The following is a 15,433-nucleotide window of genomic DNA, read 5'->3' as shown; positions in this document are numbered from 1 at the left end:
GGAACGTTGGTCCACTCTCCTTCAGTGGCTGTGTGAAGTTGCTGGATATTGGCAGGACCTGAAACACGCTGTCGTATACACCGATCCAGAGCATCCCAAACATGCTCAATGGTGAGTATGCTGGCCATGCAAGAATTGGGATGTTTTCAGCTTCCAGGAATTGCGTACAGATCCTTTCAACATGGGCATCATGCTGCAACATGAGGTGATGTTCATGGATTAATGGCACGACAATGGGCCTCAAGATCTCGTCACGATATCTCAAAATGCCATCAATAAAATGCACCTGTGTTTGTTGTCCATAACACACACCTGCTTATACCTTATACGCCTGCTTATAACGACCCACAACGTTGACAAGAAGAGAACAGCTCTCTAAAGTGCCAGACGCCATCGAATGAGAGAATTTGCCCGCTCAAGTCGGTTCCGATGACAAACTGCAGTCAGGTCGAGACCTCAGTGAGGACGACGAGCATGCAGATGAGCTTCCCTGAGACGCTTCCTGACAGTTTGTGCAGAAATCTGATCTTGGAGATGAAGACGCTGGATGTGGAGGTCCTGGGCTGGTGTGGTTACACGTGGTCTACGGTTGTGAGGCCGGTTGGACTCAACTGCCAAATTCTCTGAAACGCCTTTGGAGACGGCTTATGGCGGAGAAATGAACATTCAATTCACAGTCAACAGCTCTGGTGGACATTCCTCCAGTCAGCATGCCATTTGCACGCTCCCTCAAAACTTGCGACATCTGTGGCATTGTGCTGTGTGATGGAACTGTACATTTTGGAGTGGCCTTTTGTTGTGGCCAGCCTAAGGCCTTTTACTGTGGCCAGCCTAAGGCACACCTGTGCATTACCCATGCTTTCTGATCAGCATCTTGATATGCCACACCTGTGAGGTGGATGGATTATTATTTTTACACATTTGTGAACAATATTTGAGAGAAATAGCCCTTTTGTGTACACAGAGAAAGTCTTAGATCTTTGAGTTCAGCTCATGATGAATGGGGGCAAAAACAAAAGTGCTGCGTTTATAATTTTGTTCAGTGTATATTGCTGATATCTAATATACATGTTATCTCAGCCAGTGTTAAATGAATGAAATAGAAAAACACATTGGGTCCTGCTGTAGATTTCAGTGTGACTGGTGGTTAAGGGAGAGTGCGGTAAAGATTGTCTGAAGTGACATCATTCAGCTGTTTTCTCTACAGTATAACGATATACTCAACACTAGCATGTAATGCTGTTAGATGAGATCTACTATCATTTAGGAGAAACATGTTAACATGATAATGACTGAGGACATTTAGGGCTCCAAACTAACTTTTTCCCAAAACTCACAAGGGGGAGCGCTGACATCGTTCCACAGCAGCTCGCTGACGAGGCTGCTGCAGATTTGGCCAACCCATTAATCAGTATATCACTACTTCTTTCCTTCTGTTCTCCGTTCTTTTCTTCAATTTATCCAGGTATCCTTCCATTCCTCCTTTAGTACCTTCACTTTCCTCCTTCCTTCTAACTTTCTATCTGTCCTATCATCCCGCTATGCGAGTATCCTTCCATGCTGTTTCCAATACTCCCTTTTTCCTTGTCCAGCCATTCTTCCATTGTACTTTGTGTTCTTCCTTCGTGCCCTTCCCTTTCTTTCTCCTTCCCCTCGGCTCATTACGAGGTGCGACACTTGACATCTCATAACAAACACAATCATACACACTCCCTCACACATATGAATGCATGCATGCATAAATGCCTCCACAAACACACACACACACACACACACACACACACACAGACAGGCTGAGCCGAGCTGTGCACAATGAGGCCATTTCTAAAGGGATAAATCACTTGAATTGGAAAGGTTCGGTCATCATGACACACACACACACACAAGCGTGTTTGGGCATATTCATTCAGTCAGGTCAGCATATCCCTCTGCAGGGTGAGATACAATTCCTGCTACTGACAAGAGAAGAATAAGAGGCTGTTGACTGTGTGTGTGTGTGTGTGTGTGTGTGTGTAAGCTGTCTGGCCTATCAAGCTCGTTATTAAATATCCATGAGACCATTAAGCTAAATAGATGAATGAGACTCTGATTATTACTGCTCGTGCACACACACACACACACACACACACACACACACATCATGATCCACTGGCTGGTGAATATGAGATTCTTTATAAAAACTAAAAATGACTAGAAAAAGAAAAGGAAGAGTAAAAATAAGAACAGAAAGTCAAGAAGAAGAACAAGAGGGAGTAAAGTATACTGCAACCCTCCTGTCTTCTTGTAATTTTTCTCATTCTGTCCTTCGCTTCTCGATTATTTGACTCTTTCCATCCTTGCTCACATAAAAGATTCAGCCTCTAGGTGCATGTCTTATGTTTTTCATATAGTGCTGACAGTGGCTGCACTGCACTTTTCTTTTATGATAATAATAATAATCTGTTTATCATGTCACATTTGGACAACTTCACTTTAAGGGAAACTGTGTTTGGTCCCAGGCCAAACCTCCTGCGCATCGCAGAACCTCTTGCGTTGCATGTGTTGACCATCAGATAACAGTACTTTCTCTTCTCCAGTTACCGTCTGCTCTAAGTCCCTCAGATTAGGACACACACACAGACGGACTGATTGATGTGTTTAGAGGTGTAGACATGTGACGTGTTCATGCTGGTAGGGGGGTACATTTTATAGCAAGGCAGGTAAAACGAGCTATAAAGAACAGTGTGTTTGTGTGTCTGGGGCTTCAACGTAAGATGAGACGACAGATAGTTCAAAGAAAGGAAATCTTTCCTCTCCTTTTTTTTTTTTATCTGGCAAGATGAGCGCTCTCTGCATTAGTGTGTGTGTATACGTGTGTGTATCTGAGCGTGTGCGTCTAGGTGTTGTTCTACATGAAGAAAACACCACAGAGACGGTCATGCTTTCCAGTTACCTGACAGTGAGCGACCGACACTTGATATCAAAAACACTCGTTGCTTGTGGTTGTTAGGCTGAGCTTAAAATAACCAGAATGATGAATAGGTCCACATTCAAACAGCATACCGAGTATTCAGCAGCTCTAGAGGGAAGCTCATGGTGTCATTAAAATATGGTATTAAAGAAAAGGTCAGGAGGTTATCCACAAGGAACCAGGGATATTTACACTGAATTTAGTGGAAATCTGGCCAGAACAGTAGTCATTGTGATATCTCACTCTGGACTGAAGTGTGGGATGGACGGACATGCAGACATTGCAATATAAGATATAGGATTCCTTCTTCACCAACATCTCATACCTCCAGCCCCTGTTCAACACATTCTGAACAGTCCACATGACTCCAACCAACTCCTGGCAAACAAGCCAACAATCCCTAATCAAACAGAATATGTTCTTTTAAACAGGACTCTCTCCTTCAGGTGACTGACTAAAGGGGAAGCTGAGGTTTAAACACACATGAAATGCACTGAAGTACACAGCAAGTGACAGGAGAGAGAAAATAAAAAAGAGGTAGAGAGAGGAGGTTAAACAGGGAGAGAGGAGGAGGTGGACAGAGAGATGGGAGGTCAGAAGATCAACATTTAAATAAATCAGCAATTCTCTGGACAGAGTTTAAACATAGGGTCACTTGTAAAATATCCTTTCTCTCTCTTTTCTCTCCATCCATCCATCTTCCTATCTCGCTCTACTGTAGTGTCATCGCACATGTTTCACCACCTGTCTCTGACAATGGTTGTAAGAGCTGTCAGAAAAGTAAAGCCCAACATTAAAGCACAGAGGTAGAGGGTTACAGGTGAGAAGTCAGGGGTCAGAGGTCACTAAACATGTGCTTTTCAGTAGCTATGAAAACCACTTACCCTCTGACAATGCAGTTACTGCCAATAATGGTAACATCTTGTGTTTTCATGCTCACATCAGAGATAAGTAGAAGTGCAGATTTGAATCTTTCTGAAGTCTGTGAACCAATCAGGAGTAGGGCAATATCTAGAGTGTGACGAAAAATGACTGCAGTTCGTCATGTTATGTGATTCACAAAGAAATCAACCTTTTATATTGTTATTTATAAGGGTTGCACTTATTTTAATCCACGAAAGCACAGCAGTGTGGCTGTGTATTTAAACTTTACTTCGAGGAACCTTTTCTCAATAAATGCAGCTGGCAAAAAAAAACTATGACTGAAACAAGAAACTAACTCATCAAAGAATAAGTTAACAAGATTATTTGGTAATGGACAGTTTTTGATATCCTGTGTTAGGGACAAAGAAGCGTTGAGGTTTGATAAACAACCATCATCAGAGACGCTACTGACGAGTCAAGGATTTAAACCTTCATGGATTAAGAGGCTGGTTCATTGTAGGGAGATTTTGACCCTGCTCTAACTATAACCTTATTAATATTTTATCAACCTCAGTTACCAGTGAGGGAAGAGAGGTATTGATGGTCTGGGAAGTGCAGATCAGGTTGTGCTCTAAGCTTGATCAATGAACAGATATCATTTATTCATTTAAGGGACAAACGTCACTCACCACCAGGTTCCCGATGACCATGACCAGCATGAAGACCAGGATGCAGAGCGGCTGACCTGCAACCTCCATGCAATCCCACATGGTCTCTATCCACTCGCCGCATAGCACCCTGAAGACGATGAGGAAGGAGTGGAAAAAGTCCTTCATGTGCCACCGAGGAAGAGCGCAGTCTTTCGAGATCTTACAAACACAGTCCTGGAAGAAGGGAAGAGACAGCTTGAAGTAGCAAACCTACATTTACAAATTTTAGTGACATCAAGCCTGTATCTTAGTCAGAGGTCAGAGGCGTTACCTGGTAGTTTTTACCAAACAGCTGCATGCCGACTACAGCGAAGATGAAGACGATGATGGCGAGGACAAGCGTGAGGTTTCCCAGAGCGCCCATGGAGTTACCAATGATCTTGATCAGGGTGTTGAGCGTCGGCCACGAGCGAGCGAGCTTGAACACACGAAGCTGGAAGGGAAGAGAGACACACAATTTCACAATAAGGGTAACAAATTCTACCAATGGGCAGTATGGTTAACTTGGGTAAAGGCTACTATTAATAATAATAATAATAATAATAATAATAATAATGATGGAAGGTCCATAGCACACAGAAAAAACAAGACAAAATAACAACAGCTACAACATAACAATAAATATGACTAGCACTACACCATCTTGGTTGTTTTAGGAGCAGTCTCATGCCATCATTATACACTACATTCAGCCTCTGCATGTTCTTTTTGCTGTAAGACCGCCACAAGTGGTCAGTATATAGTGGTGTACAGAATGCTTTGAATAAGGCTACCTTAACATAAGCAGAACACATGCCAAATTTACGTGCAAGCACATTAGCCTGAGCATATATCTTGTGACACTGTCTATTGATGTTCTTATCATCCAATAAATCATTTACAATATGATGACCAAGATATTTAATCTCACCACACACTTTAAGGGCTGTACCAGATAAGAAATCAGGGAATAATAATTTCCTGTCTTCTTTACTTCTAACAATCATGATATTGCTCTTACTTGCATTGTATTTGATATCAAAATCTGCACCATACTGAGAGCAAACCTTCAACAGTGTAACCCAGCACTATATGGGCAAATGATTACCAAATCATCTGCATACATAAGGTGATTAGTGAGAGTATTGCCTATCATACATCCTGTATTACATTGATTTAATTGTTGTGACAAGTCATCCATATACACGCTAAAAAGGAAAGGTGACAAAATACCACCCTTAAACACCATTACCAACAGTAAATGGTTCTGATACAGAGCCCCCCCCATTTCACCTGCATTGACCGGTGTGAATAGCAAAACTAGGATTCTTATAATTACTTTTGGAATTTCTCTATGTTGCAACATAGAGAAAGGTTGGTTTACCCAATCAAATGCCTTAGAGGCATCTTTAAAACACATAAACGTTGTGGAATTCTGGCTATTATAGTAATCTAAAATTTCCTTTAAGGCAAATATACACATCTGTACCGTGTTGACGTTTAAAACCAAATTGGTTATCAGTCGTATTGAAACATCTGTAGGGAAAGGAAGGAAGGACGACATCAGAGAGACAAGAAAACAGAACAAATGCTGAAGGACAAAAAAAGGGTGGGAAAAAAAGAAAGACTAAACGTAAATGTGTTTTCATTAAGTGTATCTGTGTGTTTGCCTCTGGCAGAAACTGACAATAACCAGAGTGACATTTGAGAGATGGGTGCAGACAGACAAAGACATGCTTCAAGGATCCGTGTGTGTTTCCCCTGAGTGTGCATGTGTGTGAGATTTCTGTGTTCACGCTTTGGGTTAATGTTGACGGCCACCGTCCTCGTCTTGTTTGCCGGCGCAGCAGAGTCGGCCGCAGCTGAACTTCCGTTATGAGTGACATCGCTCATCAACAGCCAATCATCACACACTGTGAACCGTCCCGCAGGTTGCTGCCATTTCATTGGCTCTTCAGCTGTCAGTCAACCAGCTCACACCAGTCAGCGTGTGTACTTTTTTCTCTCTTATATTATTTTCTTTTCTTGTTACTACTTGTAGTTTTGTTTTTGTTCCAAGTGTGATCATCACAATTGTTCAACCAATATTTTAGTTATTGTCTCTGCATCTTAACAAGCTGTTTTATCTATAAATCCTAAAGGGGTGAGATTATTTAACCAGTTGATGTATGTTGAAAAATCTACTACATTTAGCTTACAAGGTAGCTTCTACATAAAATTAGACAACGTCTCTCCAACACATATTAAAGGTCATATCTATGCAAACTACCTTTAAGTAATTTCAAGAGTTTCCAAGAAACCTTTAGCTGCTTTCCAAAGTAAAAGGTTGGTAAAAATGTGCATACTTATTTTAAACTTGATTTAAGGACCAATGAAAAAGAACACAAAGACACTCTGTATAAAAAGGATTTAGGTGATTTTTTATTGCGTTTCAGGTGTAATCAGAGTGTAATCAGAGTGTGTGTGACTTACCAGTCTGAAGGAGCGTAGGACACTGAGCCCCTCGACGTCGGACAGGCCGAGCTCCATCAGGCTGAGGCAGACGATGATGCTGTCGAAGATGTTCCAGCCCGTCTGGAAGTAGTAGTACGGATCCAGAGCGATGATCTTCAACACCATCTCTGCTGTGAAGATCCCCGAGAACACCTGGCAGACAGAGACACAGATACAAGGAGGAATTTAAACACACATCAAACAAGATAAATAAATAAAAATGTGCAACACAACACACAACTTTAACACTGATAATTGTTTGTTTTTGCTGAAAAAATAATGCTGACGTTGCTGCTAAATATTACTCTAACCCACTTTGTTTATTATCATGCTCACATGGGAAAAGAAGTAAAAATAAAACAAGTATGGAGGATGATGAGAAGCTGGCAGAGAATCCAGCAGCAACAGTCCTGGTTCAGTCAGGGGGCTGTAGTTATTTTAGGCTTCACAGCTGAGATAACGCGGTAAACCTTATGGACTAAAGCTGATTTCACAGTCTGTCACAGTAAAGTTTATGGTAAAGCAATCAACACGTGCTGCACATGAGCCATAACCATCCAGGAAAGTGAAGAAGACAAAAGGAGGCAGCTTGTTGCTTTACCAGCCGACAGACACCGGAAACACACCTGCAGGCTAATATAAATCATACTGAAGACATAAAATATCACTGAAAGTATCAAGCAAATATTACCTAACTTGAAATCTAAAATGGACACACTGTCAAACACAAGGAGATCATGTCTGCAGGATACTTGTGACACACAGACACACACGTAACACAAAGCTAAAATGTGGACACATACAGGTAGGGACACAGAGACAGTCAGGTAAGGACATACGCACACATAAACACACATAGACACACGCACACATAGACACACAGAGATACAAGAGCTAAATGAAGGGCAGAGTTAGCCATAGGGTAGGACATTTCAGACTGGGTTAGGTTCACACACACACACACACACACACACACACACACGTGTCACCTCACATAACTCCAGCTGAAGTACACAAGTTCTTTAAAAGCCAACAGGAGTTCAGCTGCTGAAAACCAAAGGGACGTTCCAGCACAATGACCTGCTATGCTCATATTAGCATGGATGCAGGCGCGGAGCTGATGGCTAGTTGCAGTGGGGACGAGGTCGTCTAGTGGGCCCTTATACAGTCGGCACTTTTTATTGGTAAGAAAAACAGCAAGGGACAGGCTGCCAGATGCCTGTAGTTTGGTTCATCTGGTCCACTTCATGCTCACAATGGCTTTTTCCAAACAAAATAAAAGGATATTATGCAGACTGACAGATCAGGACCCACGTGGGGAAATCAAACGCGGTGATTGACAGTAGTTTATGTTTTAAAAGCATTAAAGTTTATGCCGCACTTTAATTCTTCTGATGTGTACATTTATGTTCTGTCACAAAGAGGTCATAAAAAAATAACTGATTTAAGCATTATTTCGAACAGGTGGCGTCTTGTACAGTAATGATTCAGGGTTTATTACTGTGGGATCGCTGTCACACACTTTAATGGATTTTATGAACTGACAAAGTACATGGAGTACAAGCACAGAGTTGCTCCGCTACCGCACAAACTTTTCGCATGAAGGCTACAATTATTCAGCGCAGGAGACACGGAGTTAAAGTGATTTCAAGAAGAATCATATTATTACTACTGTAACCGGGTTTCAGTTTTCATTAAGATTACGGGTGCACTCGGTTTCCAGTAAACAAGACCTGACCGAGGACTTGAGTCAGGCCTCGCAGAGCTTTGGTCTCCTGCTGCAGATCTCAGGTTTGTGATCACCAATGGGAAAAACAAAGTTGTTTGAGGCAGACAGTGAAGTGCAGGAAACATGACATGTATTGCTGCTCTTTTCCACTATGGCTGCTCGTTAATTGGTGGAGCATCCCGTTGCTCTAGAGACCAGCCTAACATGCTGACATTTGTGGCTAAAACGTGTACACACTGCATCCTGCAAGTCCAATCGTTAACTGTTAACAACTCCCATTTGAAAAGCCTACAGCACACTGAAAGCACAAAATTCTATGTCCTCTTCTGTTCTCATGTCGCCTGTTAATGCTTGCAAGCACAAAACCACTTTTTCATTTTACGTGACTTTATGCCAAGCTGCGCACTATAAACAAATTATTTATATCTGTTTGTATCTGTAAGGCAAGCTTTAATCTAAAGAGGAGTCCCACGCTCTGCAGACAAAGACATATTGGTTTTTGGCAAATCACTACAAAAGCTTTCCCACAATGCTGGATCAAGCTCAGATCGCCTGCTGCCTTGAGAAGCTTCATGTTCTCACACCACAGGTCTTCACAATTGCAGTTTGCAGCTAGAAAAATAACACATCCATTTTTTTTCTGTATTGTTACAGCCATGTGACGCAGCAGTGAGGGCCCAACCTGACACAAAGTCACGAGTAGCCCAACACAGACCTGCAGCTTGGTCTTGATTTGATAACTTCAGGAAACTCTTGACTAATTTGAACAACACTTTTCTCAGCTGTTTGCTCCCGTGGTTTGATCCTTTAAGCCTCTCTCTCTCTCTGCAGACCTCAGCTCGTCCGGGGTTTGCCTCTCTCTGCTTTACATCACGTGTGTGTCTGTGTGTTCGCTGCATTCAAAGTGTGTTGAAAGTGCATTTATGTGTGTGCGTCCTTGCAGAAGCAGCCGCTCTCCCTGCTTGTTGTTCCAGAAAGAAGGGGATCCTCGATGTGACACCGGCTACGTGACACACGTGTGTCTGTGCGTGTGTGTGTCTGTTTCTCAGCCTGTGCATGTGTGTGTTTGTGTGTGTCAGAGTGTGTGTTTCACCTCCAGTGTGTCTCTGTAAGCCTCCCAAAACAGTGAGGTTTAACGGGTGTGTCAGATCTTTGCCTGTTTGTATGAACAAAATCAGGCTCTTTCTGGGGTTACCTCTCTCTCAAATACACCCACACACACACAGACTATCCTCTTATATGGGCTCATTAACTCTGTAGTGCGTTGATTAGCTACTCAACAATCACGCTGTTATTATTACTGACATCAGGAGAGCCACTCTCTCCCACACTTTCAAATGTAAGTGAGTGATGTGTCGATGAAAGGAGGCTCTCTCAGGACAAAAAGGTTGACAAAAACTCACGAGCTGAAGAGAAAAACGTGACATGAAATCAGCCTGTAGTGTGGATTTTAAACAAATGAGACAAAGAAGTAGTGATGGTTCATATCGGTGGCATCAGCTTTAATATCACCGCAGTTGGTTAATAACCAGAGAGGTTGCTGGTTTGAATCCTGCCTGGGTACAGCCAATATGTATAGTCTTCCTGTGCTGCTGGGACGTCAGTACTGTAGCAGTGTTTTGGCTTAATCTAGTGTGGTGTGGTGGTGTTGTGTTACAGAGTGTGTGTAACAGTGTGTTGACGTCAGGCAGAGTGACGTTAATTAAGTTAAACACAATTCAGCTGTCAGATATCAGCTGCTGCCTCTGGCCTCAAACAGCCCGCTGAGGAAAACATCACTCATGTACAGCTCCTTATAATACTTAATAAGTATTTTTCTAACTCCACTGTAAGCAGATGTATAGGATTATTGTAATGAATGAAAAACTGAAAATAGGAAACTATTTTATTAAGAAAATATTGTAAACTTTACTGCCATTATTTAAGGTTTCATTAGTTTATGATCATATATATATATTTAAAAGTTGGGAATTTATAGTAAACCATTTGTAATTTGCTGCTTTTTGATTGGCTAACTGGACTCCTAAAAAGGAAACTGCCTTGCAATGGTTTTCTCCTCTTTGTTTTAGATCCAATCACACTGAGGCGCTTTTTGGCGGTAAGATGCATCTTGCTGTCGCTCTGCAATATATACTTGCTTTGTTAATCATGTATGTGCAAGTGACCTAAAAAGAGTAACTATGAGCTGCTATGTTTAAGTATTCAAGAAAGAAAGTAAGTAATATCTAAACTATCTACTTTGGTGCTCATTGTTCCCGAAAAATGAACTGAACCACTGAACTGTGGAGAATCTAACTGATGTAACGATGTGTAGCATGTCTATATTGACCAAAGTTTAAACAATTATATTGTGCAGTCTAAAATTCAGACCACGCTTCTGCATTTATTTGTCAAAAAGGTGTAGCCAACAACAGGCCAGTGAAAGGGACGTTCACGTACGCAAGATGGCTGCCACACATTCACGTTTAATCCTCCAGGTACACGCAAAGTACGCAGGTAAGTAAGGGAACAATGCCGTTTGCTTAGCTGACGGCTGTCTATGCCTACACAATAGTTAAAGAGCAAGTATGTCAGGGGCTTAAGTTTTACGGTAATCAGAGTTGGCCTCTGGTGTCTTCAAAGACCATAAGTCTTTGAGTATCTTCGAGTGTTGTCCAGTTGCCCCTATATTTTTAACCTTCTTTGGTAACTATGAGCTGGATGACTCAAAACCTTTAAAGAAAATAACAAAAACATATAGTCCTTGAAGCTCTGAGCCTCACACACATGTTCCTTTAAGTGCTTTCTTACAACAAACTGTTCGTGTTGGTCAACAACAAGTTGAGTTTCAACTGGAAAGCAGAGGAAACGCTGCAGTCATGTTGCACATTTATTCAAACAGACTTAAACTTTCTTCAGATCAGGGTGACCGTAGTACTTCTCCAAACACACTTGGCTAAGAGCATCAAAAATAATTGAAACCCTCATAAACATGCATTCTTATCACCACCTAATTTAAGATGCACTTGATCCATAACAAAGATGGAGATGTGGACCCCAGACCTGGATCCTAGGAGTTCAGGTCTGTCTGAAAACCTGTGTTGTGTTTTTGAGAACACGGTGATGTGTGTCTGAAAATCCAGACTGGTGAGTTTCAAGTTCAGACACAGTGTTCAGCACTGTGTGTGTGTTTCTGCAGAGGCAAAGTCTGATTCACTGACTGAGGGATGAAAAACTACTCTGACCAGCAAGTCTGTGCGTGTGTGTGTGTGTGTATGTGTGTGTGTGTGTGTATGTGCGCGTGCTACTGGCTCACAAGCAGGGGATGTCGACATCAGCAATCACTAATAACAGTAGCATCAGCAGAGAGAGGATGACACGGACTCTGTATGTGTGTGTGTATGTGAGTGAGAGAGAGACACACACAATTATTTTTGTCACAAGCAGGCAGATGTAATGAGTAAGCACCAGGACACACACACACACACACAGTGTTTACATCACTTCAGAGGACATTACATTGACTTACATTAATTTCCTGTAGACTTGCTCTAACCCTAACTTTACCCCCTATTTGCTTAACTCCTAACCCTTACCACCCGCACATTCTTTAAAACATCTTTGTTTTAGGATTTTTTTGCTAAGTTGTTTTATAATTGGAGGAGTGTTTATATTCATTTTACCATTGTGCCAGTGAGCCTCGAGCTACAACCACGGGCTGTAGAGCACATTCTTTTAAACCTAACTTAACCTTAAACCATTACTACACTCTAAAATTTAATTATTTACATTGTGACAACTTACATTTTGTCCCCAAAAGGAGGAAGCGTCCCCAAACTGTGACTATGTAAAGAGATTTGAGTAATAAGGGTGGGAGAATAAATCGATTATTAGATGCATCACGATGCCGACGTGGAAGATTTTGACTCCCTTAACAAATGTCAAAAAATCGATTATTTAAATGTTATTTGGTAACGTAGGCTAATGTTGACAGAACGCAAAAGGCGTAAGTCGCATAAGTGCAGCGCCCGGTCCGTCTGTGGCGTGCACATAGCAGAGAGACCAGTGTTCCCACTGTGTACACACCACCGCTGCAGATTAACTGATTAATATCAATGCGCAAGTAATTATTTTAACTCGCACACTGTGCGACTCAACGCTTGGCGAGCTGTGTGAGGCTGAGCGAATAAGAGAGAGTGAGCGGCAGAACATGACGGTGAAAGTTAGCGGAGAAAAATATTAAGTTTCAGCCTAGCAGTAAACATCCGGTGTAGTTCACAGTGTGTCTAAAAGTCTGTTGTTTCCCCAACTGCTGAAAAAGTGAAGGCTGTTTTTGGCTGTTTATAACATTAGCTAAACTAGTAATATTAATTAACTCAGCTGTATGTCATTACTAACTTACCTACAAGTTTAGATTAAACTGGTGTACAGCTCTATCCTGTAAACATACATCTGATTATTATTTTTCAGTTTTCAGGAGTCTGACAACTGATTTTAATGTGCAAATTAAATCCTTAGTAATTATCCTGTATAGAAAAAAATGATGTATCAAAATGCATCGATAATTGTTTTATACTCGCTTCACAGCCCTCTGAATTGTAATTGAATCAAATCGTGAGGTGCCCAGAGATTCCCACTCCTAATGAGTAATACACCCAAAACTGAAAAATTTTAATTAATTTATTTAACAAAATTAATATTTCTCTCAAGTCCTAAGTTCTAGCACTCCCCAGCACTCTTGTGCCCCTGAGCAAGGACAGCAGCACTGTGCTGACCAAATTAGATAGCAGTTACAGCAGAGGACTCTGTGTGTGTGGAGATACCCAGTAACAACCTCACACTGTGCACTGTGCCAGATCACACAGCGAGCACCTTTATCAAGAGTCTCACACACACCTACATCGAGTTTATCCTTTATTGTCCTCTCTCTGTCTCTTTCTCTACAGAGAAACTTCATTACAGCCGACTTTCAGGATCATTTTTCATTCACATACTAACAAGGCTGGGAGGAAAATTGCAGGCAGTAAATATGTCTTATCAAAACCTTAAGTCATTCATGAAAAGTCTTCAAGGTCCTCAAGCCCTCCAGATGAAATGGATTCAGGGACGGGACAGATGCGGACAAGGAGTCGGGGTGGGCCAGATTGAAAGACACCATTGCAACAGTAACTGCTTAGAAATGTGCCTGCTGTGGTGGAAATCTAGGAACCAGCTGATGGAAACCAGCAGTGAAAGAAGCTGTCAAGCGGAAGGAGGAGGTCCTCCAGGCTTGGTAAGCCCAGGAGACTCCTGAATCAAGTATCAGGAGGCCAGAAGGACTGCAGCAAAAACTCACATGTGGGAGGATTTTAAGTAGGTTGTAGACAAGCAATTTCAGCCAGTCTTGAAGAGATTCTGGCAAACGTGGGAAGCAGGGACGTAGGTATAGACAATGCAAACATTGTCTAGAGCCGCTCCCGTTACGGGCCTGCACTGTACAGGGGGGCGATGACAGGGGCGAAAAAAGTCTGTAGCAAGCAGTAGGCTACAAGGTATAAAAATATTGATTCCACAGATTCTACAGAATGAATTTAGTCTTATTTTCTTTGGTATTCGTATCACATGCAGTGATGATTGCTGGGTAATATGTGTATGGCAGCCCAATCTTAAGTTTCTATTTGATCATGTGAGAAGACGACAAGACTCCAGAAAACGGGTGAAACGCAAAATCTGCCGGACTAGCAGAGCACGTGTGAAAGCTAGCAGTCATGCTAACCAAACATAAAAGTAGTTTTAAGAAGAGACAGGAGAGAAAAGATTGGATGGATTTTTTTACTGAGGACAGTGTCAAAGATTTCGCTCAATGCAAAGCTCGTCGGATGCCATTCAAACAGGTGGTTTTTCATTCGGTGTGTTCATTCGCTGTTTTAAAGGCTGTTATCATTTCGAGGTCAGGTTGGCGCCGAGCACCTGTTGTATATCGTAGGTGTGCTTGTGTATTAAACCGTGTGTGTGCCTTAGCTGGCCTGTTCTCAGGACATGGGCCACTTTTCTTTCTTATTCTCCATTATGTCTTGCCTCTCTGTCGAAGAAGAATGTGGTTGTCATGATTGGGTTACTGTACTGAAACCCCCCGAAAAGGTCTGCGTCATTTCAGCACTGCCTCGTGATTTTGTCAATGACAGCACTGGCCATCCCCCTTTCTCTTTGACTTCTATACTTTGCAAATACAAAAGTCTCGGTGGCACAGTCCGACTCTAAAATCCATCCAATGATGGCAGCAGCAGACGCATGTGTGTCGGAGAGAGACGCACACAATGAAAACTGTTGAATTAATATGTTAATATGGAAAGAAATCAATTTAAGGAGCTTTAAAGTAAGTAGGTTAGGTATTTACTGCATCTAATCTTATCAGTTGTTAAACCTCGCACAACGAGGAAACAAGCCACACAAAATTGCCATTCTCTTCTATACACAAACACAGTGTGTGTGTGTGTGCTTCGTAACTGTGTAGCACAAGGGCCCATCATGACAATCTGCACTGGGGCCCACTGTTACAACCATACGCTACTAGTGGGAAGAAGGTTTTGTCCATTTCACAGAACTGCTACCTCATCTAGGGATGTGGTTGGCATGTGGAAAAAACCGGATGATATGTCTTCGGCGGAAATTTCGGGTGGAGCGTTGGTAGTTAAAAAGCTCTACATTGGCAGGATGTCATGTGTGGAAGAGATTTATCCTGAGAAGGTG

At 42.0% G+C, this 15,433-nt stretch overlaps 2 protein-coding genes across 3 annotated transcripts in view; both read right to left on the bottom strand.

Moving 5' to 3' along the window:
* The window catches only part of LOC119893815 (NACHT, LRR and PYD domains-containing protein 12-like), a 636,326-nt gene that overhangs the window by 142,529 nt on the left and 478,364 nt on the right, over positions 1-15,433 (bottom strand). The window lies entirely within an intron of this gene.
* LOC119896424 (sodium channel protein type 4 subunit alpha-like) overlaps positions 1-15,433 on the bottom strand; it is a 212,026-nt gene that overhangs the window by 59,232 nt on the left and 137,361 nt on the right. Inside the window, 3 exon segments of the mRNA XM_038709856.1 lie at positions 4,504-4,698; positions 4,796-4,957; positions 6,976-7,149. Of these exon segments, the coding sequence (XP_038565784.1) occupies positions 4,504-4,698; positions 4,796-4,957; positions 6,976-7,149 (531 nt within the window).

This window comes from Micropterus salmoides, unplaced genomic scaffold (assembly GCF_014851395.1).
Source record: "Micropterus salmoides isolate LMB-PRFRI ecotype aquatic unplaced genomic scaffold, ASM1485139v1 Ms_hic_scaffold_1, whole genome shotgun sequence".
NCBI classification, from domain to species: domain Eukaryota; kingdom Metazoa; phylum Chordata; class Actinopteri; order Centrarchiformes; family Centrarchidae; genus Micropterus; species Micropterus salmoides.
Note: the sequence above shows the minus strand (reverse complement) of the source record. Positions and strands in the feature narration are given on the sequence as shown.